This window comes from Callionymus lyra, chromosome 19 (genome assembly GCF_982586985.1).
Source record: "Callionymus lyra chromosome 19, fCalLyr1.hap1.1, whole genome shotgun sequence".
NCBI classification, from domain to species: Eukaryota; Metazoa; Chordata; class Actinopteri; order Syngnathiformes; family Callionymidae; genus Callionymus; species Callionymus lyra.
Window position 1 is genome coordinate 18,749,948 of NC_141836.1, and position 21,869 is coordinate 18,771,816.

Here is a 21,869-nt window from a genome sequence, read left to right on the forward strand (position 1 = left end):
TAAAAGCTCAGGGAATGGATGCACCTGTGAAACAGCAGTCTATTTAAAACAACTGAAAACTATTTGAGTGACCTTTTCTTTGAGACTTTCATCTATCTGGATGAATGCACTGAAGAGCCAGTGATTCCATCTGCTGTCCTTCTGGTCTTCCCATTACCTACCCATATCCAAAACCTAGCATAGAAGATTGAGCTCAATTAAAAATGTTATTGTACCAGATATTATGGGCTTTTTTCTCTTAAAGATTCTCTGTTTTCTCTCATGTTCTTTCAGGGGTAACCCAAGAGGTTCCCAGACCAGCTGACATAATTTTGTATACCACACGTCCTCATCAGCGAGGTGTCAGAAAGGCAACTTAAGCATCCTTGCGTCTCCCAGATTTTTAGGGAGAGCCTAGTCAACCTGTACAGGAAACTCAAACTCATTCAAACACTTGTACCTACGATCATGTCCTGACCGGTAGAACATACCAAGTGCAATCAGGTGTGTGGTGTCAGAAGTTTTAATCAGATAAAAAGATTAAAAGTTTCATGGTTTTTGTAAAATAGGTAAGGATTGAGTAAGCGCAAATAGACAAAGCAGGATAATCTAGGAGGAGTTGGGTTTTTTTCATGTTGGAAACGGCTAGAGAATGTGTTCTTGGGTGTTTCCTGGATACCACACAGACTTGGACTGTCCAGATATAGACGTAGTTAGTAGGACAGATCCAGGAGGAGGGGTATCTTTATTTCTAAAATGGAAAAGATCACACAAAAAAGGAACACGCAGATCCAATATCCAAACCCTACATCTAGCCACGATCTCTTGATCCAGCATGGTCTTGTGTCCAAATGCCTTTTTGTTTATGTTATTGTCAAGCTACAAGATGTATGGGGGGAGGATTGGCACATCCTACAAGCACGTGCACAGTGGGGACACATACGCCCTCCCTCCACAGGACCCAGTGACTTCCGAGATATACACTGGCCCTCTTCCTGTATCCAGATAAACAGTCCAAGAAAAGAGAGTAACGTCTCAGAACACTGCCTTGGGTGTCCTTTCATGTGTTCCATCTGTTACGCAACACTGTGGGCCTCAGCCCCCTTCATTAGGGTTGCAGTGTACCTCCTGCTTCCTCTGGTCACAGTACATTGCCGTGTGTGCCCATAACAGACATGGGAATCAGATGTGTCACCCGGTCTGTTTGTGTGTGTGTGTGTGTGGGGGGTGTGTGTGTGTGTGTGTGTGTGTGTGTGTGTGTGTGTGTGTGTGTGTGTGTGTGTGTTTGTGTGTGTGTGTGTGTGTGTGTGTGTGTGTGTTTGCTTCTGTTGCTCCAGCTCCCATAACAATCTGTTTACAGGCTATCAAAAATCAGCTGTGTCTGTATGTACTCAATGCATCTAAGTAGTTTTACTGGGACTGTCTGTACTTGGTCCAAAATTATGCTCTGAAACCACAGCTCCGTCACTCTCTCCCCCTTACTGGCCTCCACATGTTGCCTGACCAACTCTCTTAAGAAGAGCAAACTGAAAGTGATTGCACTTAAAATTAAGCTTGAATAGTAAGACAGTTTGAAGTTTAATACTATTAATAACATTATTCTAGGGTTAAAAAGGACAATCTCATGGAAATATTTCCTAAAATTGTCACAGTTGATGTTAAGTTTTGTCTATTTTACATGTCCCTGAAATGTCTCGTCCCTCTACTAATATTTACCTGGCCCTTGTGAGGCTAAATGATTGGAATGTTCCTGTTGTAGCATTGAAACGGTGCATTACTCCTTATTTACATATTTGAACCTATATCTATTCACTGCTTAAACAATTTCAAAGTAGCATTCATTTTGCATTTTTGTGAGTTATTGTTTTGAATCAGTTAATTGGTGTTGGTGAAATCTCATAGTTGTTGGTCAAGAGTGAAACTTGTCACAAAGAACACGTTTTGGTTTACAATGTGGACCAAAATGGTAATTAAAAAACCACACAATAATTTATTTTTCGTTTAGGTTCAACAATTTGACACACTTGTTATCGGTTAGGTTTTTTTTTAGCTATTCTTCAATGTTTTCTAAATCTGTGTAGATATGTATTTAACTTACTTTAGCAAAAATCTATATTTGCCCTGTCTCTTTTCCCTCACAGATCTTTGACTCTTTGTGTTCACATGTCCTTGTGTCTTACAGGTGACCTCTCCATGCATCCCAGCTTCTTCCAATGACCTTGTGAGTTTCCTGTCGTAGAATTATTTCTTTGTCCATTTTCTGCTTTGTATTGGTTAAGCAAAACCAGCATATACAGTTTTCCCTCTGCATTCCTTGTGGTAAACTGAGCCCTCAGCTCAGTTTGAGCTCAGTTCATTCCCGGAGCAGTATTCCTATCTTCGACTGAAAGTATGCGGTTGTTGTGCTAGGAAGTTTGGACCTGTTTATCAATTTAGTGATTCTGTTTATTTAAATAAGTTGCCTTTCTGCTGGACTTTGTCCTCCTCTAAACGCTTTCTTACCTGCTTTTCAGCAACGTAGAGGAACGACTACATCACGGCACATGGTGAGAAACAACCTCATCTTCACTTTCACCTCTGGATTGCACCACTATTGTTTACATGTTTCTGAAAAAATAATGGGCCTCATGGGACAAAAGTGTGTTTGTTTGGGGGTTTTGGAGAACACAAACAAACTTGAGAGGGAATAATTGATGTTGAATTTTGAGGAGATGAGATGGCTTTTGTATCCATGACTTTTGTTTGACTCATATGGTGCGTCCGCAGGGTTCCACAAAGTCTCTGACATACACCAAACAGAGAAACACATTACCGAGGTGAGTGATTAACCTGATGTTACAAGGCCTTGTTGATGATTTTGTTGCCATGAAACCATCAAAGGGTTATTAGAGGGATTTAAATCCATCCAAATGACTGAAGTCAATGAGTCAAGTTGATCCTTTGAGAATGAGGGACACTGTGAGCAGCACGTGTTAGATGTTAGTGAAGGTTTGAAAGAGAGCCTTTAAAGTCTTCAACTCTTCAACTGAAGTCTATGCTGCGATTAAACTACTTGTCACACCTTAATACTCAAACTCTCCCTGCAGGAGTGTTAGTGTAGATCGAGTGATGGAGCGGGTGATGGAGCGCCACTATGACTTTGACCTGACCTACATCACCGAGAGGATCATCTCCGTCTTCTTCCCCCCGATGCTGGAGGAGCAGAGGTACCGGCTGAACGTGAAGGAGGTAGCCGCCATGCTCAAGTCCAAACATCAAGATAAATTTCTGGTGAGGAAAACACGCTGCTTCCGTCACATGTCTGCTAATGTGGGGTCTGATCATATCTTTCTGTTTTCAACTAAATTTAGCTGCAACGATAACAAACATCCAGGACTAAAATAACAAAACAGATTTCAACAAATGATTGTTTTCCTGAGATAAAATGGCTTTTAAATTGTACGGAAACAATGACTCAGTAGTCCAACACAGAACACACACCACCCCAATACAGAACATACACCACCACAGCACAGACCACACGCCACCTGAACACGGAAAACACACCACCCCAATACAGAACACACTTACAACACAATACAGTTCAGAAACATCACTGTTACACAGAAAACACCCTCAAACCACACCTACACAGAACACGCACACATGACTGCAATAAAGAAACAGCAAAGGGCCTACTATCCTGAAAGTGAGAGGAGACTAGGATAAACAGTCTTAATATTACTGAAAAAAAGTTGAAGTAAAAATATTTTGAAATAAGTAGCAACTTCTCTTGATCTTTCAGCTTTTGAATCTGTCTGAGAGGCGCCACGACATTAGCCGACTCAACACAAAGGTACCAACTGCCTCAGTTTCTCTTCAAATTAGTTTTGATCCTAGTCAATCACATGACGGCCATCTGCTCCCTCCAGGTTCACGACTTCGGCTGGCCCGACCTCCACGCCCCGCCACTGGATAAGATTTGTGCCATATGTAAAGCCATGGAGACGTGGCTTACCTCCGACCCCCAGCATGTGGTGGTCCTGCACTGCAAGGTCAGAGTTCAAGGGTCTCGAGGATCTATGTTTCCCATGCACTCAGACATCGTTTGTGTCAGTCGACAGGATTATAGAGCGAAAGATTATATGCAGTTAATTTTCTCTAAAGTGAAGATTACCTGATCCAGAGTTTTCCCATGATTCCTTAAATGTCTTCCCTAAAGACTCAACAGCAGAAAAAAGATAGTTTTCTTGTTAAGAGAGGAACCTCTGTTAGTGCTGTCTGGAAGCAACAGAAGTTAAGGAATGTAAAACCTGTATTTTGGGGGAAGTTAGGAACCCCACAGGACGTGTTTTAATTTCAGCTCCAATTTCTTCTCTTGATTTCACTTTTACGACCTGTCACTAGCCGCTTTTTGAGAAACTTCTTACGACTGCTCACACCTTCTTGGTTTCGTTTTTTCTTAAAAGGGCAACAAAGGCAAAACCGGAGTGATTGTTGCAGCCTACATGCACTACAGCAAGATCTCTGCTGGGTGAGTTTAGAAAAATGATCATCTCAATCTTGTCTTTTATTTAGAATGTTTTACATTTTATGCACTGACTCATAGAATCCATTTTTATCCATTATGAGTTAGTATTTGTATTACTTAAAAGTAAAAATCCTGCCTATAGTTAGAGGGCACTGCAGTACCGTCTGTGGTTAAACCAACCAAAATCCAGACAATCTTCTTGTCTTAGAAAGTGACTTCATTAATACACAAATGAATCCTCAGCTTGAATCGACACGTGACTTTGGTAAATGCCACACAGTGATTTCTGCAGTGGAAACCAGCTTATCCTGTGGCCTCGGCCAGCTGTATCCTACCCAAGTGCTCTCTGGCTTGGACGGATTCGTCCCTTGATGGAAAGTGTTTCCTGAAAACTCTGTGTGTGTTCCTGTGCAGGGCGGACCATGCTCTCAGTACTCTTGCCATGAGGAAGTTCTGTGAAGATAAAGTGTCCTCTTCCTTGCAGCCGTCTCAAAACAGGTAAAGGTCATGATACGAGCCGAGAAACTTAAGTTCGCTCCTCTGCTGTGGTTTATATTTCAACATATTAAGTTATATTTATGTTGTGTGCCTCACTGTTATATTGGGATATTTACATGTCCAATGAATTATATTTTTCTTGTTTAAGTATTCTTTTATAAATAATTTATTTCAACATTTTATTTCTGTTTTTTAACTATGGTTGTCCTTGTAATTATGTTTCAAGATAAAAAAAAAGGGACTTAGATAATAATTTTCAACTACTATTGTTTAAAGAGAATCCAAATAAAAGTAAAACTAATGTAGAAGGTAAGGAATTTCATTAGGCTTCAGTGAATAAATAAACAATTTCACAATAATACTTCCTGTTTATGACGGTAAACATACATTTCTGCGACATAAACTGCTAAAATATACTGACCCTTTAAGTAAGTTGACATCCTTGTTTTAAATGTTTAATCTGTTTGTATTTAAGATACATCTACTACTTTGGGGGTCTTCTCTCTGGGGCTATAAAGATGAACAGCAGCCCTCTCTTCCTCCACCAAGTTCTCATACCGTCGCTCCCAAACTTTCAGGGCGAAGGAGGTTGGTGTCCTAAAATATATCGCAACACAACACTAACGCTGTAATTTCATTGGACACCACACTCTCCCCCAAACGCACAGAGCGATCTGTTTATCTTTAATCTGATCATCAACTTTAGTCTACCGTCAGCACATTCCTCTGCCGTCGTGACAATAATGTTCACTCTGTGTAACGTTCTCTCCGCAGGATACTTTCCCTTCTTGAAGATCTACCAGTCCATTCAGCTGGTCTACACTTCAGGCATTTAGTGAGTGATGTCAACACAGATTAAAAATTGTATATCAAAAATCATGAAGCGGAAGTAATTTATTTAATTTCAAGTTCCTAGCTAGCTGGGACATCAAACTTCTGTAAAACTATTCGTCCTCTTAGACACTAAATAAAGTGATTACATCTTGACCATATTTGGTCAAACACACCATCTCCTTGGTGCATAATAGCCATGTTTGTGTTCACGGTTTCGTCCACAGTGACCTTCAAGGCACGGGAGGAAGGCGGCTTTGTGTGACCATTGAGCCGGCGCTGCTGCTGAAGGGGGACATAATGGTGACTCTTGACCTCCTTGAGTGTTCTGACAATGAAACATGTTGCATAGAATAAATGTCAGCTGACAGATTTAACAGAAGGATTTTAACAATATACAATTTGTCTGTAAATTGTCCTGCGTTTGGTAGATGTGGTCTGATCTTTGCTCTTTTCTTCCTCCCGCAGGTCAAGTGCTACCACAGACGAGCTCAGAGTGCCCACAGAGACACAGTGTTTCGCCTACAGTTCCACACCTGTACTGTTCACGGGGCCCAGCTTTGGTTTGGCAAGGGAGAGCTGGATGACGCCTGCACTGGTGAGTGCTCCGAAACTTTACTCAACTTTATTTTTAATTTTCTGCACACATGATCTGATCACAAGTGTGTTTTTAATACAATATCTGACCTCAAGGCAGAGATGCAGAAATGTGTTTTTTATCCCTAAAAGGAAACCTTTCATTTATTGTGAGGTCAAGACTTTCTAGTTAAACATCTACAATCAAAGATTCCACTATAATACTTAACTTGCTGTTTTTTTTAAACGGGTGTGAAGGCTAACCAACAGGAATGTCGCTGAATGACAGCTCTTCGCTTTTTTTTTTACGGAGTGAACACACTTCTTTTGACTGGTGCTTGTGGCTGTAGTTAAATACAACCACATCCAGTCCTGCCTGAACTCAGTCAAGTTTAAGCAGAGGTTGGATGGGAGATGGAGTAGGACTGTCTCTGGGGACAAAAATACCAAAAATAAATGCTTATTATGACTCAGAAATAGTTGGTGTGGACGAAAATATCAACACACAGGTTCTTTAAAATGTCTGAAGACATCTAAATAAGAAACATTGCAGCTTAAATGTCTTGCTCATTGACACAATTTCACCCTCCCTCTAATTCTGCCAGATGAGCGATTTCCCTCTGATGCCACAGTGGAATTTGTCTTTTCCTCTAGACCTGAGCGGACAAAAGGTCAGAATTTTTTTTTTTAAGTAATACTGTGAATCCCTCATTCATAATCGAATTGCTTCTCAGGACGTGAATACCATAAGAACGACCCAGCTGTTACTGTGGACTACAATACTGCCGACCCAGTGGTGAGATGGGACTCTTACGAGAACTTCAACCAGCGATGCCAGGAAAGTTTGGAAGGTATAGACTTTCACTTTCTCCACACTGAAGGGGTCTAGTTGTGGTGACACCCCGGGTCTTCTGACTGCTATCTTTTCATGTTCCTTCACCGCAGACATCGCTCACACAAAAGGCCCGTTGGATGGCAGCCTCTATGCTCAGATAAAGAAGCGGCGAGGTCCCGGTTCTGGTTCTCTGAGTTCTGCTAACAGCAGCAGCCCCGGACTTCCCAGAGACAGACCAGATCACATCAGCCCTCACCGTTCTGAATCCACACTATCGAACCATTCCATTCATTTGAACCAGTCGTCGTTCCACTCCGACCACCAGGAGGAGCCGGTGCGCCCGCCACCTCCGACCCGTCAGGAACGCGAAGACCTGGAGCGACTCCTTGGAGGCATTGAGGGAAACCGAGATGTAGAGCGCGAGACTGCGATTCTGGATGATGGCGAGTCGTTGCCTTCTGAGCAACCCGGGATGGTGAGGCTAAGTCGCTCTTGCTCCTGCAGGGAGGGTTATCGCTCCCAGTGCTGTGCAGAGCCTGGCTGTGACCGCACCCTCCTCATGCCCAACGGCTACTGCTTGGATCGGGCTCCAGGTATCAACGGTCATCACGGGCTGACCCCGTCTGCCAGCCCCAAATCAGCCGCCCCTCCGTCTCACATCGATCTATGCCAACACTACAGCCCACACCAGGCTCTTCCCCCTCCTGACCTGGTGTGGGACCGGCACACTCGATGCTCCGAGCCTCCTTCCCTGCGTCATCTCTGCCCTTACCCTTCACCAGACCTGCCACACTCCCCCCATCACCACCCTTTGTCCGCACCTCCCCGATTGTGCTGTCGCGATGAGGACTACAACCCCTACCACCACCCCCCTACACCTCATAGTCACCACCATCCGTATCACCCCAAACCCCACAGCAACCCGCCTTACCAAGACATAGTGCTAATGGATGGTGTTCCGCCCCCTGGCTGTCCTTGCAGGGACTGCAGCATCAGAAGAGAAGACTCTGCAGGTTATCGCTCCATGCGGCTCGACCGAGGCGATGGTTTCCACTGGGACAGGGAGGCAGAACTCCATCAGAGAGAGGTGGGACTGAGGAGAGCTAGGGAGGTTGCAGCAGACCTGCAGTGGGACAGCGATCCAGGACTGAGGCGAGGTCGGGATCTGTCTCTGCACTGGGACCGAGAGAGGGAGGCAGAGCTCCAGTGGGAGAGAGACAGAAGCTATTGGCACAGGAGGGAAACCATTGCATCCTATGGCCCACAAGGTCACGATCTACCTGCTTTCACCTTCGACCCGTTGCCATCGGGTCATCCTGATTATCCAGAGGCCTCCCGTTCTCATGCTCACTCCCACCTGGACCTGAAGTACAGCAGGTACCAAACACCCCACCAGGTGTGCCCCTGCTCTCCTTACCAGCCCTCGCCATCTGAAAGTCGAGGCTACGCCTCTGGCTATCAGTCCGAGTCCACTTCCCCCCTGCCTCCTCCCTCCTGCGTGCAGGGTCACAGTAATGGCCCATTGGACAACCACCATCACCAGCCAGACCCGCATTTGTACTGCTCCGAACCCCAGACGGGTGAGTGACAGCACATTCAGAATAGCTGACTGACATTGAGCCCCAAATTTAAACATCTATTTTGCAGATGGACTCCGTAGTTCTGGTGAAAGTCCAGGATGGAGGGACCACATGCCCCAAGGTTCCTTCAAGAGAATCCAAAAAGATTGCCAAGCTGCTTGCTCCACACCATCTGACATTTCTGGACCACCCACCCCTGTTCATACCAGTAGTCCTCTGCGTACACCAGAAAGGTAATTGTTTTTAACCAGCCTGTTGTTTGTTGGATCAGTTTTAGAAGTTCATAAGTGCTCACAGAATACAGAATGGTTGAACATTTCAAATGTTGAATAATTGAATTAAATCATTTCTATATTGAAAGATTTCATTTGTTATTATTCAGTAATTAAATTAAATCATTTTTATATTTAATTAGTGAATTATTTAGGTTTTAGAAATCATAGAATTAAATTCTTCAGAAACAACAATGCAAAGCTTAAAAAACATTTCCATTTGTTTCAACATATAAAATGTCAAGTCAATCATTCAATAACTTGATGCCACTGGTATACATTCATCGGTTTGTTGGTAGAATCCTTTCAAAAGTGAAATAAAAGACAGGAACAACTTTGAATTCAATTAGAGATAACAAGTGAAGTCAGCAACTACTCTAGTCTTGGTCATGTATGTGTTTGTCTAATTCCCCATTTGTTCTCCAAGTCCAAGCCCAGGAGGAAGAGAGTATAACATCAGGAACACCGACATTGTTAGCAGTGACTGTGAGGGATCCAAGCCCATAATCGGCACAAACACCTGCAAGGACGCTCAAATCCACAACCAGTGCACCGTATCGACAAACTCTCCCACAGCCCAACAGCAGCACTGTAGCTCAAACGCACGGTCACCCTTGTCATCACAAGATTCTTTGACCCACTCAACCGCCAGTCAAGAAAATAGCCAAGACTCCCAATCATGTCCACTCAACGTCCAGTCCCCGAACCCATCAGAGGCTGCTGTCCTGCCTTCTACTGTGGCTCATGTAGAACTACAGAATTGGACCCCCTCAAATTTCACTGAACCACAGGTCAACGGCATTAATTCTCCTAAAGCCACCTCCAGGTCCTCAAGTACGCCTACCTCTCCAACCAGAGCTCCAGAGTCCCTCCAGCCATCAGGAGACTGCATTGGCGGCCCTGCTGTGTCTGATATCCCAGTCCCCGGCTTTGCCACCTTGGGCAGGAGACTGATGCTAACCGGGTCTGATCAGCACGTCCAGCATCACGGCCCACCTCATCACCAAAACCCCATCTTGGACCAGAGTTCACTAGTGCACCACCCAGCTGCCGATATCCACAGGAGACATTGTTTCTCCCCTCACAGCCCACAGTTGCACCCCAACTACTCCACAATCTCCATCCCTCTTCCACACCCCCAGCCACCTCTGCCAGAAAAGAGACAGGCGCCAGGTCCACCCAGTGACCGGGTGAGACCAGTTTCCAACAGCAGCACACAGCATCACGTCACTTTCTCCCCCACTGTGGGACAGATCGCTCCCCAGTCAAATGAGTCTGAGGAAGTGCAGCCAAAGGAGGGAAATGGGGTCAGTGTGAAATTTGTGCAGGACAGTTCTAGGTTCTGGTACAAGCCCGGGATCACCAGAGAGCAAGGTCAGTATATGAAAAAATGATTGAGCTGAATATGATATCACATTTACCTAACCACAAATGTTAAAATATCCAATCATTAATAGCTCGGGAGAGAATATAGCTGAAACATAAATTAAACATTCAAGGTCTACTCATATAAGCCATTAGGAAGAGTCCTGTTCCCTGATCTAAGACCAGCCATTAATCATTCTAGTGTGTGTATTTCCCGGTTGTCACTTGTGTTGTGGTCTCTCTGTTTATAAACTTCTTATGATGGGGCATAAAGATGCAACCAAAACAGCTCTTGCGTCAGAGAGAAGTTGGACAGTCATGTGAACATACATTCTTTATTGCCTGCTTATACAAGTACAATTTATGAGACTTTAAACCAGCTCTCATCTTTTTTCTCTAGGTTTCAGCTTTAAGTCACATTAACCTGATAGTCAGAATGTGTTTTTCACTTCTAATGGATCTTTCGTCTCTCGCTAGCTTTTGGTATACTGAGGCATATCTTTTGGTAGACTCTGATGAACTACATTTTAACCAACTTTCTTCAAACTGTTTTTCAAGATCGACTTCCCCTTTATTCAGGGAAAAAGCTAAATATTGTTCAACCAAAGACCTTTCTGTCTATTTATAGCTATCAAAGCTTTGAAGGAGCGAGATCCAGGAAACTTCCTAATCCGGGACAGTAATTCCTTTCAGGGGGCGTACGGTTTGGCACTGAAGGTGGTAACTCCTCCTCCCAATGTTACCCACAACAGCCAAGGTTCACCTTTTTTTTCTATTTCTACGGCAACATTCAAGTTTATGTTATATAAACCTTCCTTGTCGTGCTGCAGCTGTGGACCCTTTGGAGCAGCTGGTTAGACACTTCCTGATAGAAACTGGTCCTAGTGGTGTCAAGATTAAAGGCTGCCAGAATGAACCCTATTTTGGTGAGTGTGAAAGATGTTTGGTGACTCAGTCATGGCGTGACGACTTGACTTCTTATGTCCTCAGGGAGTTTGTCTGCACTGGTCTATCAGCATGCCATCACACCCATTTCTCTGCCCTGCTCCCTGAAGATCCTGGAGCAAGGTTTGTTCATCTAATCATCACTAACAGTGGTCACTGTATTATCTAATCGGGTCAATTCCTACCAGATCTGATTGGAGACGGGCAGGAAGTCCAACCGGTTAACAACGTCAGCACGGCGGCAGACTTGCTGAAGCAAGGAGCAGGTGAGCTCTTGTCCATCTTAAAGTTAAACGTACTAAACTCACTCTCCTGCCTAGCCTGTAACGTGCTCTTCTTGAACTCTGTGGAGACCGAATCCCTGACCGGCCCTCAGGCCATCGCCAAGGCAACCGATGCTACATTCAGTCGTAACCCGCGTCCGTCGGCCACAGTGGTCCAGTTCAAAGTGACGTCGCAGGGCATCACACTGACTGACAGCCAGCGCAGGTCAGAGTATATTTGACCAAAGTGAAAGCAGCACATGATTCTCAATCTTGTCCGTTTGCCTCTCAGGGTTTTCTTCCGAAGACATTATCCGGTTAACAGCGTCACCTTCAGCAGTGTTGACCCAAAAGACAGGAGGTAATCGTGTTCTTCCTGTTGACTAGCAAAGCAAAACTAACCTGGACAACACACACACCTACACATGAATCCTCAGTGTACAGTTCCACTGATCATTTAGTGTGTCGATGCGTTGCTCTGGCATGTTTGGTGCATTTGCTCGAGCATGAATGACAGAAGTTGTCAGACTTGACTTGCTCTTTGCTTGTGCATGCAAGGCCAAATCTGAGTCTTCTCTCTTTCTTCTTGTAGGTGGAATAACCCAGATACTTCCACCTTTAAGTAAGTACTTTAACGGATGATAGCATGCTGAGGCTGGACTTAGAGACTAGGCATGGTTGAAGTCTGCCAGAAAACAAATGTATATCTTATGATTGTGTAAAGAAAGAAATAGTGGATTATTCTGTTTTTAAAAGATTATTTTCATTATATTTGTTTAGCGACAGTGAAGAAGTAGAAACACAGTGTAAGTCATATTTTCTTTCACTTCTCAGGATCTTCGGTTTCGTAGCGAAGAAGCCCGGCAGCTCAGCGGAGAATGTTTGCCACTTGTTTGCCGAGCTGGACCCAGAACAACCGGCCCTTGCTATTGTCAACTTCATCAACAAAGTCATGTTGTCGCAGCGTAGGTAGACGGACCACGTAATGGACCCAAAAAAACCAGACCACAATCTTCACTCTCACCAGAGCTCTGACACGGAGGATTGTTACTTTTGCTTGTATTTAAAAAAATTAAACTGAACAAACGGATGTGCAAGTACCCACAACTTCATGTTTTTAGGACACCAGGGTGGGTCAGGGAATACCTTCGGCCCCTGCGACCAGACCCTTTGCTTAGCATTAAAAGATGAAATAAAAAGCATGGCCCTTACAAGTTGCCTTTAATTGAAGGGTTCAGAAAATGGCATAGGAAATGTTCAGTGCAATAAGCGAGCTGCTTTGATCATTACGTACGGCGGTGGTCATAATGTTAAGGCACCTATCAACGGTCTGGATCAGGAAGTGGATCAAAAGCGGTCTTGAACCTGAGGGTTTTTTATGGTAACGATCTAAAGATATTTGGATCATCAGCTGCTGCACCTCTACAATAAGAAGGTCTTCTGTTTGATTCCATCTTGAAGTGTCTGTCAGAGCAAATGGCTTTTTTAGATTTGGCTCTTTTGTCCAAACCATTCAGAGATTAACTGGCGACTGTTGAAGAGTAGCTGCCTAGATGATGGCATAAAGAGGTTGGTGCTCCAGTCCAGACCCTTGGTGTCTGACCTGGTGTGCTCTAATAGATAGATTGACTTTATTCATCCCTCTGGAGATCTCCTTCGGGAAATTGGTTATCTATCATAGGAGGAAAAAAACATTTACAACAATTTCCAACAACACAATTAGTAGAAGTTGTGTGTGCGGTAGATTGAAATATATTTATTGACACATTTATACCCCTTGAACTTTTTCACACTTTTGTCCTGTAGAAATCACAAGTATGATGTTAGGACTAGAACAAAGAGACACGCAATGGAGTGAAAATAAGATTAAAGATTCTTTTTAAGGGTTTTTTTTTCCTTCAAATAAATTGTGAAAAGTAAGTTGTAAAAGCATTGAGTCTACAGAAGGGATCTAACTACAACATGGAGTTCACCTGTGTGTAATTAATACAGCTGCTCAGTGAAGACCTGAGAGGAGAATATCAGGAAGAACAGACGGAAGAAGTTAAGTTCAAATCCATTTGTTGTGTGACACGCTTGGAAACATTCAAGGGGTATAAATAATGTTGTAGTTCATATGGACAAACTGTAATGTTTGTGCTGCTCCACTGTTGACAATCATTTTCTACGTTGACATAAAGGAAAAGACAAGTCTGATTTATGAGGGTTTAACGCTAACCTGTGTGAAGTTTGTGGAGGATTATTGAGGTGAAAAGTTTAAAGTAGGTAAAGAGATTTGTTTACTGTTACATTCAATCTGTATGTAAGGTTAGCACTCGTGTAACACATACCTAACCAAAGACGAAGCACTATTGTATTAATAAGCTTTTTATCCAGCTATATTTTTCTACTTCAAGCTCCTTGTATTTTTGAATTTATTTAGTGTTAGACAAACACTGTATGTGTATTACAGCTATAATGTATTCAGTAATGTCCATCTCTGTCTTACGTAGTAATATATATCCACATGCAGCTATAAAGGAACATTAAACATGTTGAAGAAAATATCATATTGTGTATGCAAAGTGATGAAATTAAACTGAATTGATGTGGTACATATTATTTGTACTTGTTGTTTTAACATTAAAAAAGGTGTTGTCTGGCTGCCGCCTTCCATCTGTCAACCTGCTCAGATCTACCCAAGTGAAGTAAAAAAAAAAACATGTTGAAATTGATATGAATAGACTTATTTATATGGCTATAAATAAATAAACCCTATAGTAAATATTACAATATTATTAAGTAATAGTTCAAATGAAATGCAATAGTAGAAATGCAAAAAAAAAAAAAAACAACTTTAGATTAAACTGCATCTCTTATTTTCTTTATATTAACATTTCTGTGTATTTTTTTTCCCCCTCTAAACATAATTACCTTATTAAGTGTATCACTCAATATATAGTTTAGTTTTTTTACCATAGATGTCTCTTTCCAATTGACTTTTAACTACCTATGGTCCCGGCATTCCATACATTTGTAAAACGTCAAAGAAACAGCTGGGTCACACTTTGTTTAGGTTTAATATGTTCAATACACTATTTACATTACACGACTATCTTATGTTTGCCTATTTGAAATATTCATTTTGAAACGAAGATATTGGTTAACTACATTGGATATGCAGTTCTATAATTTTCCCTCAAGATGGTGCCATTGTCAGCAGTTACGTGAATTGTTCATTGCGATGAATCTTGTAAAAAAGTGTAAGTACTATTTCGGTCCGCCCTACCTGTAGGTACATTTTCTGTCCCCCATACGATTCCCCCTAAATATCATGTGTTTTTGTAACACTACTGGCGATAAACATTTTCTAATTATCATGATATTATTGTGATTTGTTCTCTTAGGTGTTTATGATCCGAACTACAGACAGGTAGAATGAGTTATGGAAAGGAGAATATTCTAACTTTTTTTTTATAAATATAAATATATATATGAAAAGCGAATTATTTCGGAAATCGAATGTTTGAATTAGATTGTATATGTTGTGCGTTATTTTTAATAAAACAGCTTCAGCCAATCAGCAGCTTCGTCACATGCAGCGCGGGCACTTCCGTTGGGGTGAAAGTCACGTGTGTCGTCAGACCAGGAAATGAAAGAACGGAAAGGTATTAGGTTGACAAAGATCGTCTTTTTGTCAATACAAATGTTTCATGTGTGGTATAAAGTATCATGTAAACATTTGGTTTCTTTAACACATCTTCTTTTTTTTTACCACAAATAAAATATTTATATTAACAAAAAGACGACCTTTTTGTCAGCAAAATCACTTTCCGTTCTTTCATTTCCTGGTCTGACGACACACGTGACTTTCACCACAACGGAATATGTCTGAGCTACACTTGACGAAGCCGCTGATTGGCTAAAACCGTTTTAATAACTCACTCTTAACTGTATAATGCAACTTAAACATTCCAGTGACGAACAGAGATGACCAAATAATTAGCTTTTCAAATTAAAAGAAACGTATTCCCGTTTCAAAAACTCATTCTACCCTTCTTCAGTTCGGACTATGAACACCCCAGTAATTTAATTATTTACTGATTTAAATTCATTATTTTAATCTATATATGCCCACTTTAATGTACGAGTCACTCGTACGCCACTTCTTATAAGAGGTGGGGAATCTCCACCGCACTTCCTTGTACTGAAAGCTAACCTGAGAGAAAAGGCGATAAATTTGTAGAACCTGAAGTTATGTAACATGTAACTCAGGGGTTCTACATCATTTGGTGCTCTGCCCTCCGACTGCTTCGCTACTGGTTAAAACCAAGGTGAAGCCCGATGAGATCAATGTACCCCCATCTGGACCCCGCTCCTGAAAGCAGCATCACTAGGGTTTAAGCTACTGATCCTGTCGCCACGTTGAGGAGATAGGCTCTAGCGAGGCTTGAGGTGGACGCTCAATAAGCAATGAGCAGATGTCTTCTGCTGCAACACCTCGCAAAAGAGCCACTGAAGCTGCCACACCCCGGGTGGAATGTGCCCACAATTTGCCAAGAGCAGATCCACCCGCTGCCTGGAAGGCCTGGAAAATGGTCGATCTCACCCAATGAGGGACCTCTGAGGGGAGACCGGCTCACCCAGCCAACATCTACCATGGCAGTTGAATAAGGCATCAGAGCGGCCGAATGAGGTCAGGCGCAAAACTTAAACCCTCACAGGACAAACATGTGAAGGCGATCTTGACCCGGGTGCAAGTGAGGCGGTGGTTGGAAGGCCCGCATTGGCTCTCATTGGTTCCAGTGCTGCCTCCACACACTCGGTGAAGGTCGTGGGTGCCGGAGAGTAGCCGAACGGGAGTCGAGTGAATTGAAACACTTGATCCTCGAGAGCGAAACACAAGTACTTTCGATGTCTCTTGACTATCGGAACGTGAAAGTACTTGTCGTTTAGGTCAATAGTTGTCATCCAATCTCCTGGACTTACACCTGTCAGCAGACTACCCCCATGCGGGCCACCGTCGAGGAGAAAAGCAGGGGGAGGATATCCATTGGGTAGAGGCTAGGTGTAATCACCTCTTCCCCTTCGTTTTGGTCGCTGACACGCTGGCCGGGAGCCCCAATGAGGGATGCCGGATTAGCCTCATAGCAGCGGCGGTCCTCCTCTTCCCCGATTTCGTGCCACACTTTTTTTTATGGTAGACGGGCCCTCATTCAGTCTTCTGCTGCCTGCAGATAGAAGGCTTCCCGGGAATCGCGAGGCAGGCAGTGCACTCACTGCTCGAATGAGAGGCACCCAAGCACACAAAATCCAGGTTGTGTTGATCATGGGCCCCCAGGGCCGCGTTACCTACCAGGCAAGTATGTGGCTAGTCGATATCCATGACGAGTTCTGCTGATTGGCTGAACAGCGTCGCATGGCACTTATTAGACTTACGAATAATCAATACATTCCATCAGTATTCGTTTTATAATTACAACATACAAGTATTTGGATATTCATGTTAGTCACTTTAATGTTGAAATGGCATTGTACAATTAAGATCAGTATTTTAGTCTAACGCGGTTCAGCCAAACAGCGATGCCGTGACCTACTGAGCCCCGTAAACGACGTCATAGTTATTTAAAATAAAATTCGATCTGCAAAAAGCTTCAGACCCCAAAAAATTACATATTAAAAAAATATTCTTCAAGTTGTTGGTGTGTTTTAACTAGAAAAAGCAATTTTTTTATTTTTTATATAAATAGAATTTATTCAAGTAAAATTGTCATCCATGTCTTTTTGAGAAACGGAATGTTACAAAATGTGCTTCTTTTTTTTTAATGTAAAAATGTTTTATTCCCTCACAAACAAATTAATCCCTTTTAGATAAAATCTGTAATAAACATTGTGGTGACATCTTTGTTAATGGCTACATTCCAAATACCTTCTGAATGATTTGAATATGTGCAGCAGTTTAAGGCAACAATTCAGAGCCAGTGCGTGACCTTCGTAAATAAATGAGTCAAGATTGTTGGAGACACGTAAGCAGTAGCAGACAGAAAAGCCTCTGTAGCAGAAATTCAAGCTCCACTCTGAAATAAAAAGTCATTATCCGCCTAGAGTTCAGGATCGTAGTTGAGGTTAGTCCAAGTTTCTGTAGCCAGTTATCTCAATGTGGCTGCAGACGTCTACGCAATACGCAGTTAAAATGGAACTGCACTTAAAACTGGACAGATCCAGAGACGATCAAGGCAAAGCATCCTCCCGAGCATGTGGGAGATCCGTGTCTGTGTGGTGGTGGTGGTGGTGCTGTAGGGATCTCTGGCGAAGCGTGCTGTTGGAGCCACAGTCGATGTAGCGATACGCTTCGAGGCTGTTTTGGGACGATCTCACCATATAGGAGGTTTTTACTGTGGTTCTGAAAGGTAAAGAAAAGTTGGATTTAACAAAGATAATCAAGTAGAAGTTAAAGGTTGTCGACACGGTAGTAGGTAGAGTAAGTATTTGAATTGTGTAAAGGGTATAGTCATCCGAGTCTTCACAACTCATCATGACGCAGAACACAACTGTCTGTGTGCTGATAAGAAGTTATGATGTGAAGAAACACAAACGTTATATCAGCTCTTATCCAGAAAGGGGAACATCAAAATAACCTGGTCAAGATCTACTTTAAGTCTTTTTGTTTTATCGTTACAGAATTCCAAGAAGTAAAAATATATAACTTTTAACGGAGGAAAATGTCATTATAATGGCAGATTTTAATGACACACTTAGGAGCCGTTTTATCAAAACTACAATTGATTTGTGCGTCAGTGTCCATAATGATTTATCGCCATGACCTTTGCTCCACCTCATATTGAATCTCATTCTTCAGCCCCGTCAGCTTGTTCGCTTCAGATAACATTCTTCTGTGGAAGATTATTTTGTGACCACATGGAAGTAAAAGCACTCACTGCATCAGCACCACGATGTTGTGGACCTTGATACTCTGCATGGTGCAGAACGCGCTGCAGAGGACAAAAAACAATCATTTAATTTACCCACGAATAAAACCCGTTTCATTGACACTCACTAGACGTAGGGGGCACTCCTCCCGATCTCCACACTCACTGTGTAGTTCACCTGTAGAGCAGAAGGTCGCATGATTATATACTTTTCAAGAAAAGACAAATCTTTGCAAGTCTGCTTTTTTGTGAAGTCAATATACTACATATTGAAAGTTTAGTGACAACCCTGGCATATACCTGGCTGTCACTGAGTGGCTGAATGGTGGTGGCGCTATCAACCTGCTGCGTCCCAATCACCGTTTTCATGTATAGAACCTGACTGCTTACACTCTGGACCCGTACTGAGAAGAAGTTTGGGTTACTGAAGTTCAGCGTGCTCTGATGGGACAGAAAAAAAGAAAACAAAATGAGTTTTACTATCATGCAAACATGTAGAAATTCACCTTTTGCAGGCATTATGTGCATTTTCTTTATAATTGTGAGACAAATAGTGTGCCAGATACAGTCACAAATATGTATATCTTGTTTATATTGAATAAACATACCGTCATGTTCATGAGGACCTTCATGTTGATGGTGTCAAAGTGCACAGTCACCAAGCGGATGCCATCATCCACAACCACCACTGAACGAGGGAAGAGGAAGAAAGCCGCCAGTGATGAGGCAAGCAGACAGAGAATCACTGACAAGACCACATAAAGTTTCCTGAAAAAACAAAAAAAATCACAAAGTAGTTTATTCAGCAACTGTGTTAAATAGCCATCAGATTAGTTTATAATGATTTCTTAAAGCAACACTAAAAAAACTATTTCTCCTGACTCACTTCAAATGTTGACATCTTCCAGTAAGTCCCTGATCATGATGATGTTTTGACGTTTTTACTTATAAAATTCTCCCCTAGTCTGCAATCTCAGCGAGCTAGAGCAGAACCCAATATAAAGTAACAATGGCTTCACTCCTCCTCCAGCCAGTTGTAACACTGTGGTGTGCAGTACAGGAGCCCCTCAGGGGACAGTACTGGCCCCTCTCCTCTTCACCATCTATACTTCAGACTTCTGCTACAACTCGGAGCCGAGTCTCGTCCAGAAGTATACTGACGACACTGCCATTGTTGGATGGATCAGAGACAACAGTGAAGACGAGTATAGGAGTCTAATACGTGACTTTGTGGACTGGAGTGAGAGGAACCACTTGCAGCTGAACACCTCAAAGACCAAGGAGCTGGTCTTGGACTTTGGGAGGTCCGGGGAAAAGCCACGTCCAGTGTCCATCAGAGGTGACGAGGTGGAGATAGTTGATAACTTTAAGTACCTTGTGTGTTGCTGGACAGAAAACTGGACTGGTCCTGCAACACAGACCATGTATATAAGAAAGTTCAGAGTAGACTGTACTTTCTGAGGAGGCTCCGATCATTCAACATCTGCAGGAAACTCCTCTGCATGTTCTACCAATCTGTAGTGGCTAGTGTCCTGTTCTATGCTGTGGTGTGTTGGGGTGGGAATGTGTCCAAGAGGAGTGTCAACAGGTTGGACAGATTGATCAGAAAGGCTGGCTCTGTGCTTGGCATGAAGCTGGACTCACTGGTGACAGTTGCTGAGAGGAGATCACTGAACAAACTACTGTCCATCATGGATGATGACAGTCATCCTCTGAACACGGTCATCAGTGAGCAGAAAAGCAGATTGAGCATGATCCCCAGATGCAACACTAATAGACTCAGGGACTCATTCATTCCTCGTTCTATTAGATTGTTTAATTCTGAGTTTGGGGGCAGAAGTGGATGAAAAGATGATATTCTATGTTAATCTTTGTCTTTGTTATCTTTTATGTGATCTTGTTCTTAACTTTAGACTTAGATTGTGTTATCTTGCACTGTCTTTGAACTGTGTTCTTGTCCTGTATTGCTGTGTGCTGTCTGGGAAAAAAAACTGACTGGAGACACCCAGAGGGATCAATAACTTTTTATCTATTCATCTATCTATCCATGACAGTTATAAGAGTGCAAAGCCCCCCATGCTAAAAAAAAAAGTTACTTCATATAAAAAGTTCATCATTATTAAAACATCATCATATTTGGGTTCTGTATTACTTTGAAACGTGCAGGATATGCATTTAAAATGCTGTCAAATCAAAAACAGGCATTAATTGATAAACATGAGAACATTTGTTACATTCTAACAAGATGAATGAACATGCACTTCAAGTTTAAATGAACGTGTAATGTATGAACCAAAACAAAACAAAGAATATAACTTGCGTTCTCTGAGGCCGGAGTCTTTGGTCACTGTATGGGATCAAGGCCACTAGTTCATTCACTTGACCTGTCAAGACAGAAAGTATTAATAAACTTTAGTAAACACATACATATCATGATAGTATGTCAACATAAGGATCGTCACAATTGAACATTGTGGACACAATAGACGTTACATGTCGGTGCTTTATTCACGAGGCGCGTGTTTTCCACGCCACAACAGGAGGTGTTTTGTCACATAACAAACCAGTGAGCTTCTCACGCACGACCGTGGCACTTTTTTTGCAACGTTTAAAAAAACAACATTTAAACATAAAGGCGTTTTACTACCAGAGGGGATGCGTCCGGTTCCCTGGCAGGTCGGACACGTTATACTGTCTCTGCCGGTGAACTCCACGTACGGAAACTGAGCGATGTCCTCCCTCCGGACGAGTCCGTCCAGGGAGTCGTTGTCCAGCTCGCACGGCGGCTTCTCCTGCCGCCCCGAACCTCTTCTCTCCGGCAGAAGCGACAACATGCTGCCGCTCCGAGACCACCGGTGCCCCATGGCGGCCGCCGCTTCTCGGCTGCTGACCGTGGCGATATTCCGTGTGTACGACAGTAAACGAAGCCAGTCAGTCCTCGCGCATCGTGACCTTGAGCGTCCGAGCGAAGGGAGTGCGACGTACGCGGGTGTGGAACTACGAGAAGTGACTCAAACAGTTTTCAGCTCGAAGCACCGGCGCCGTGTTGTCGTGCCATCATGGTGTTTCCGCCTGTCAAGTCAAGTTCTTATCGCGATGCTTTCAGGGGCCCCGTTTAAAAAAAAGTTGCACCGACTCCACAGGATATTTAGGCCGTTTTTTTTCAAGTATTACATCAGCCGTATTTAGAATTAACTTAAAGCGTTGGTATTAAAATATTTATCCAAAAAGATGTGTAAATATTTTATGGACATGCTATAGTATTTTCTTCCCGAGAGTACTTAAACGCACCTCCCGCTGGTGTACC

The 21,869-nt window shown here is 42.9% G+C and overlaps 2 protein-coding genes across 4 annotated transcripts in view; one reads left to right on the forward strand and one right to left on the reverse strand.

The window, feature by feature from the left end:
* The window catches only part of tns2a (tensin 2a), a 34,067-nt gene extending 19,771 nt beyond the window's left edge, over positions 1 to 14,296 (forward strand). Inside the window, exons 4-28 of one of the 3 annotated variants that reach the window (XM_087780817.1) lie at positions 2,162 to 2,200; positions 2,493 to 2,525; positions 2,746 to 2,795; positions 3,066 to 3,249; positions 3,764 to 3,814; positions 3,891 to 4,013; positions 4,428 to 4,492; positions 4,904 to 4,987; positions 5,463 to 5,575; positions 5,762 to 5,822; positions 6,046 to 6,121; positions 6,287 to 6,416; positions 7,000 to 7,065; positions 7,129 to 7,245; positions 7,340 to 8,809; positions 8,877 to 9,042; positions 9,509 to 10,455; positions 11,075 to 11,203; positions 11,277 to 11,372; positions 11,437 to 11,514; positions 11,580 to 11,657; positions 11,712 to 11,880; positions 11,947 to 12,015; positions 12,247 to 12,276; positions 12,489 to 14,296. In XM_087780817.1, the coding sequence (XP_087636943.1) occupies positions 2,162 to 2,200; positions 2,493 to 2,525; positions 2,746 to 2,795; positions 3,066 to 3,249; positions 3,764 to 3,814; positions 3,891 to 4,013; positions 4,428 to 4,492; positions 4,904 to 4,987; positions 5,463 to 5,575; positions 5,762 to 5,822; positions 6,046 to 6,121; positions 6,287 to 6,416; positions 7,000 to 7,065; positions 7,129 to 7,245; positions 7,340 to 8,809; positions 8,877 to 9,042; positions 9,509 to 10,455; positions 11,075 to 11,203; positions 11,277 to 11,372; positions 11,437 to 11,514; positions 11,580 to 11,657; positions 11,712 to 11,880; positions 11,947 to 12,015; positions 12,247 to 12,276; positions 12,489 to 12,627 (4,563 nt within the window). In that variant the 3' untranslated portion in view covers positions 12,628 to 14,296. Of the gene's footprint in view, positions 1 to 2,161; positions 2,201 to 2,492; positions 2,526 to 2,745; positions 2,796 to 3,065; positions 3,250 to 3,763; positions 3,815 to 3,890; positions 4,014 to 4,427; positions 4,493 to 4,903; positions 4,988 to 5,462; positions 5,576 to 5,761; positions 5,823 to 6,045; positions 6,122 to 6,286; positions 6,417 to 6,999; positions 7,066 to 7,128; positions 7,246 to 7,339; positions 8,810 to 8,876; positions 9,043 to 9,508; positions 10,456 to 11,074; positions 11,204 to 11,276; positions 11,373 to 11,436; positions 11,515 to 11,579; positions 11,881 to 11,946; positions 12,016 to 12,246; positions 12,277 to 12,488 lie in introns of all 3 variants that reach the window. The other 2 variants (XM_087780818.1, XM_087780816.1) reach the window with 2 other exon arrangements.
* Positions 14,297 to 17,359: 3,063 nt separating this feature from the next.
* Positions 17,360 to 21,629, reverse strand: LOC148059823 (transmembrane protein 106C-like). Its single transcript, XM_087782222.1, has 7 exons — positions 21,210 to 21,629; positions 20,883 to 20,946; positions 19,171 to 19,330; positions 18,863 to 19,003; positions 18,691 to 18,740; positions 18,572 to 18,625; positions 17,360 to 18,036 (listed from the first exon to the last, which is right to left on the reverse strand). Exons 1-7 carry the CDS (start codon positions 21,424 to 21,426, stop codon positions 17,865 to 17,867), a joined length of 858 nt encoding a protein of 285 aa, XP_087638348.1. The 5' UTR covers positions 21,427 to 21,629; the 3' UTR covers positions 17,360 to 17,864.
* Between the last annotated feature and the right edge of the window lie 240 nt (positions 21,630 to 21,869).

What these genes read in the sequence shown, in the direction of transcription:
- LOC148059823 (XM_087782222.1), bottom strand. Translation starts at nt 21,426, where the DNA reads ATGGGGCACCGGTGGTCTCGGAGCGGCAGCATGTTGTCGCTTCTGCCG. An exon ending in AACCGGACGCATCCCCTCTG is followed by an intron (nt 20,947 to 21,209) that starts GTAGTAAAACGC and finishes CTGTCTTGACAG; the next exon opens with GTCAAGTGAATGAACTAGTG. An exon ending in AACATCGTGGTGCTGATGCA is followed by an intron (nt 18,037 to 18,571) that starts GTGAGTGCTTTT and finishes TTTACCTTTCAG; the next exon opens with AACCACAGTAAAAACCTCCT.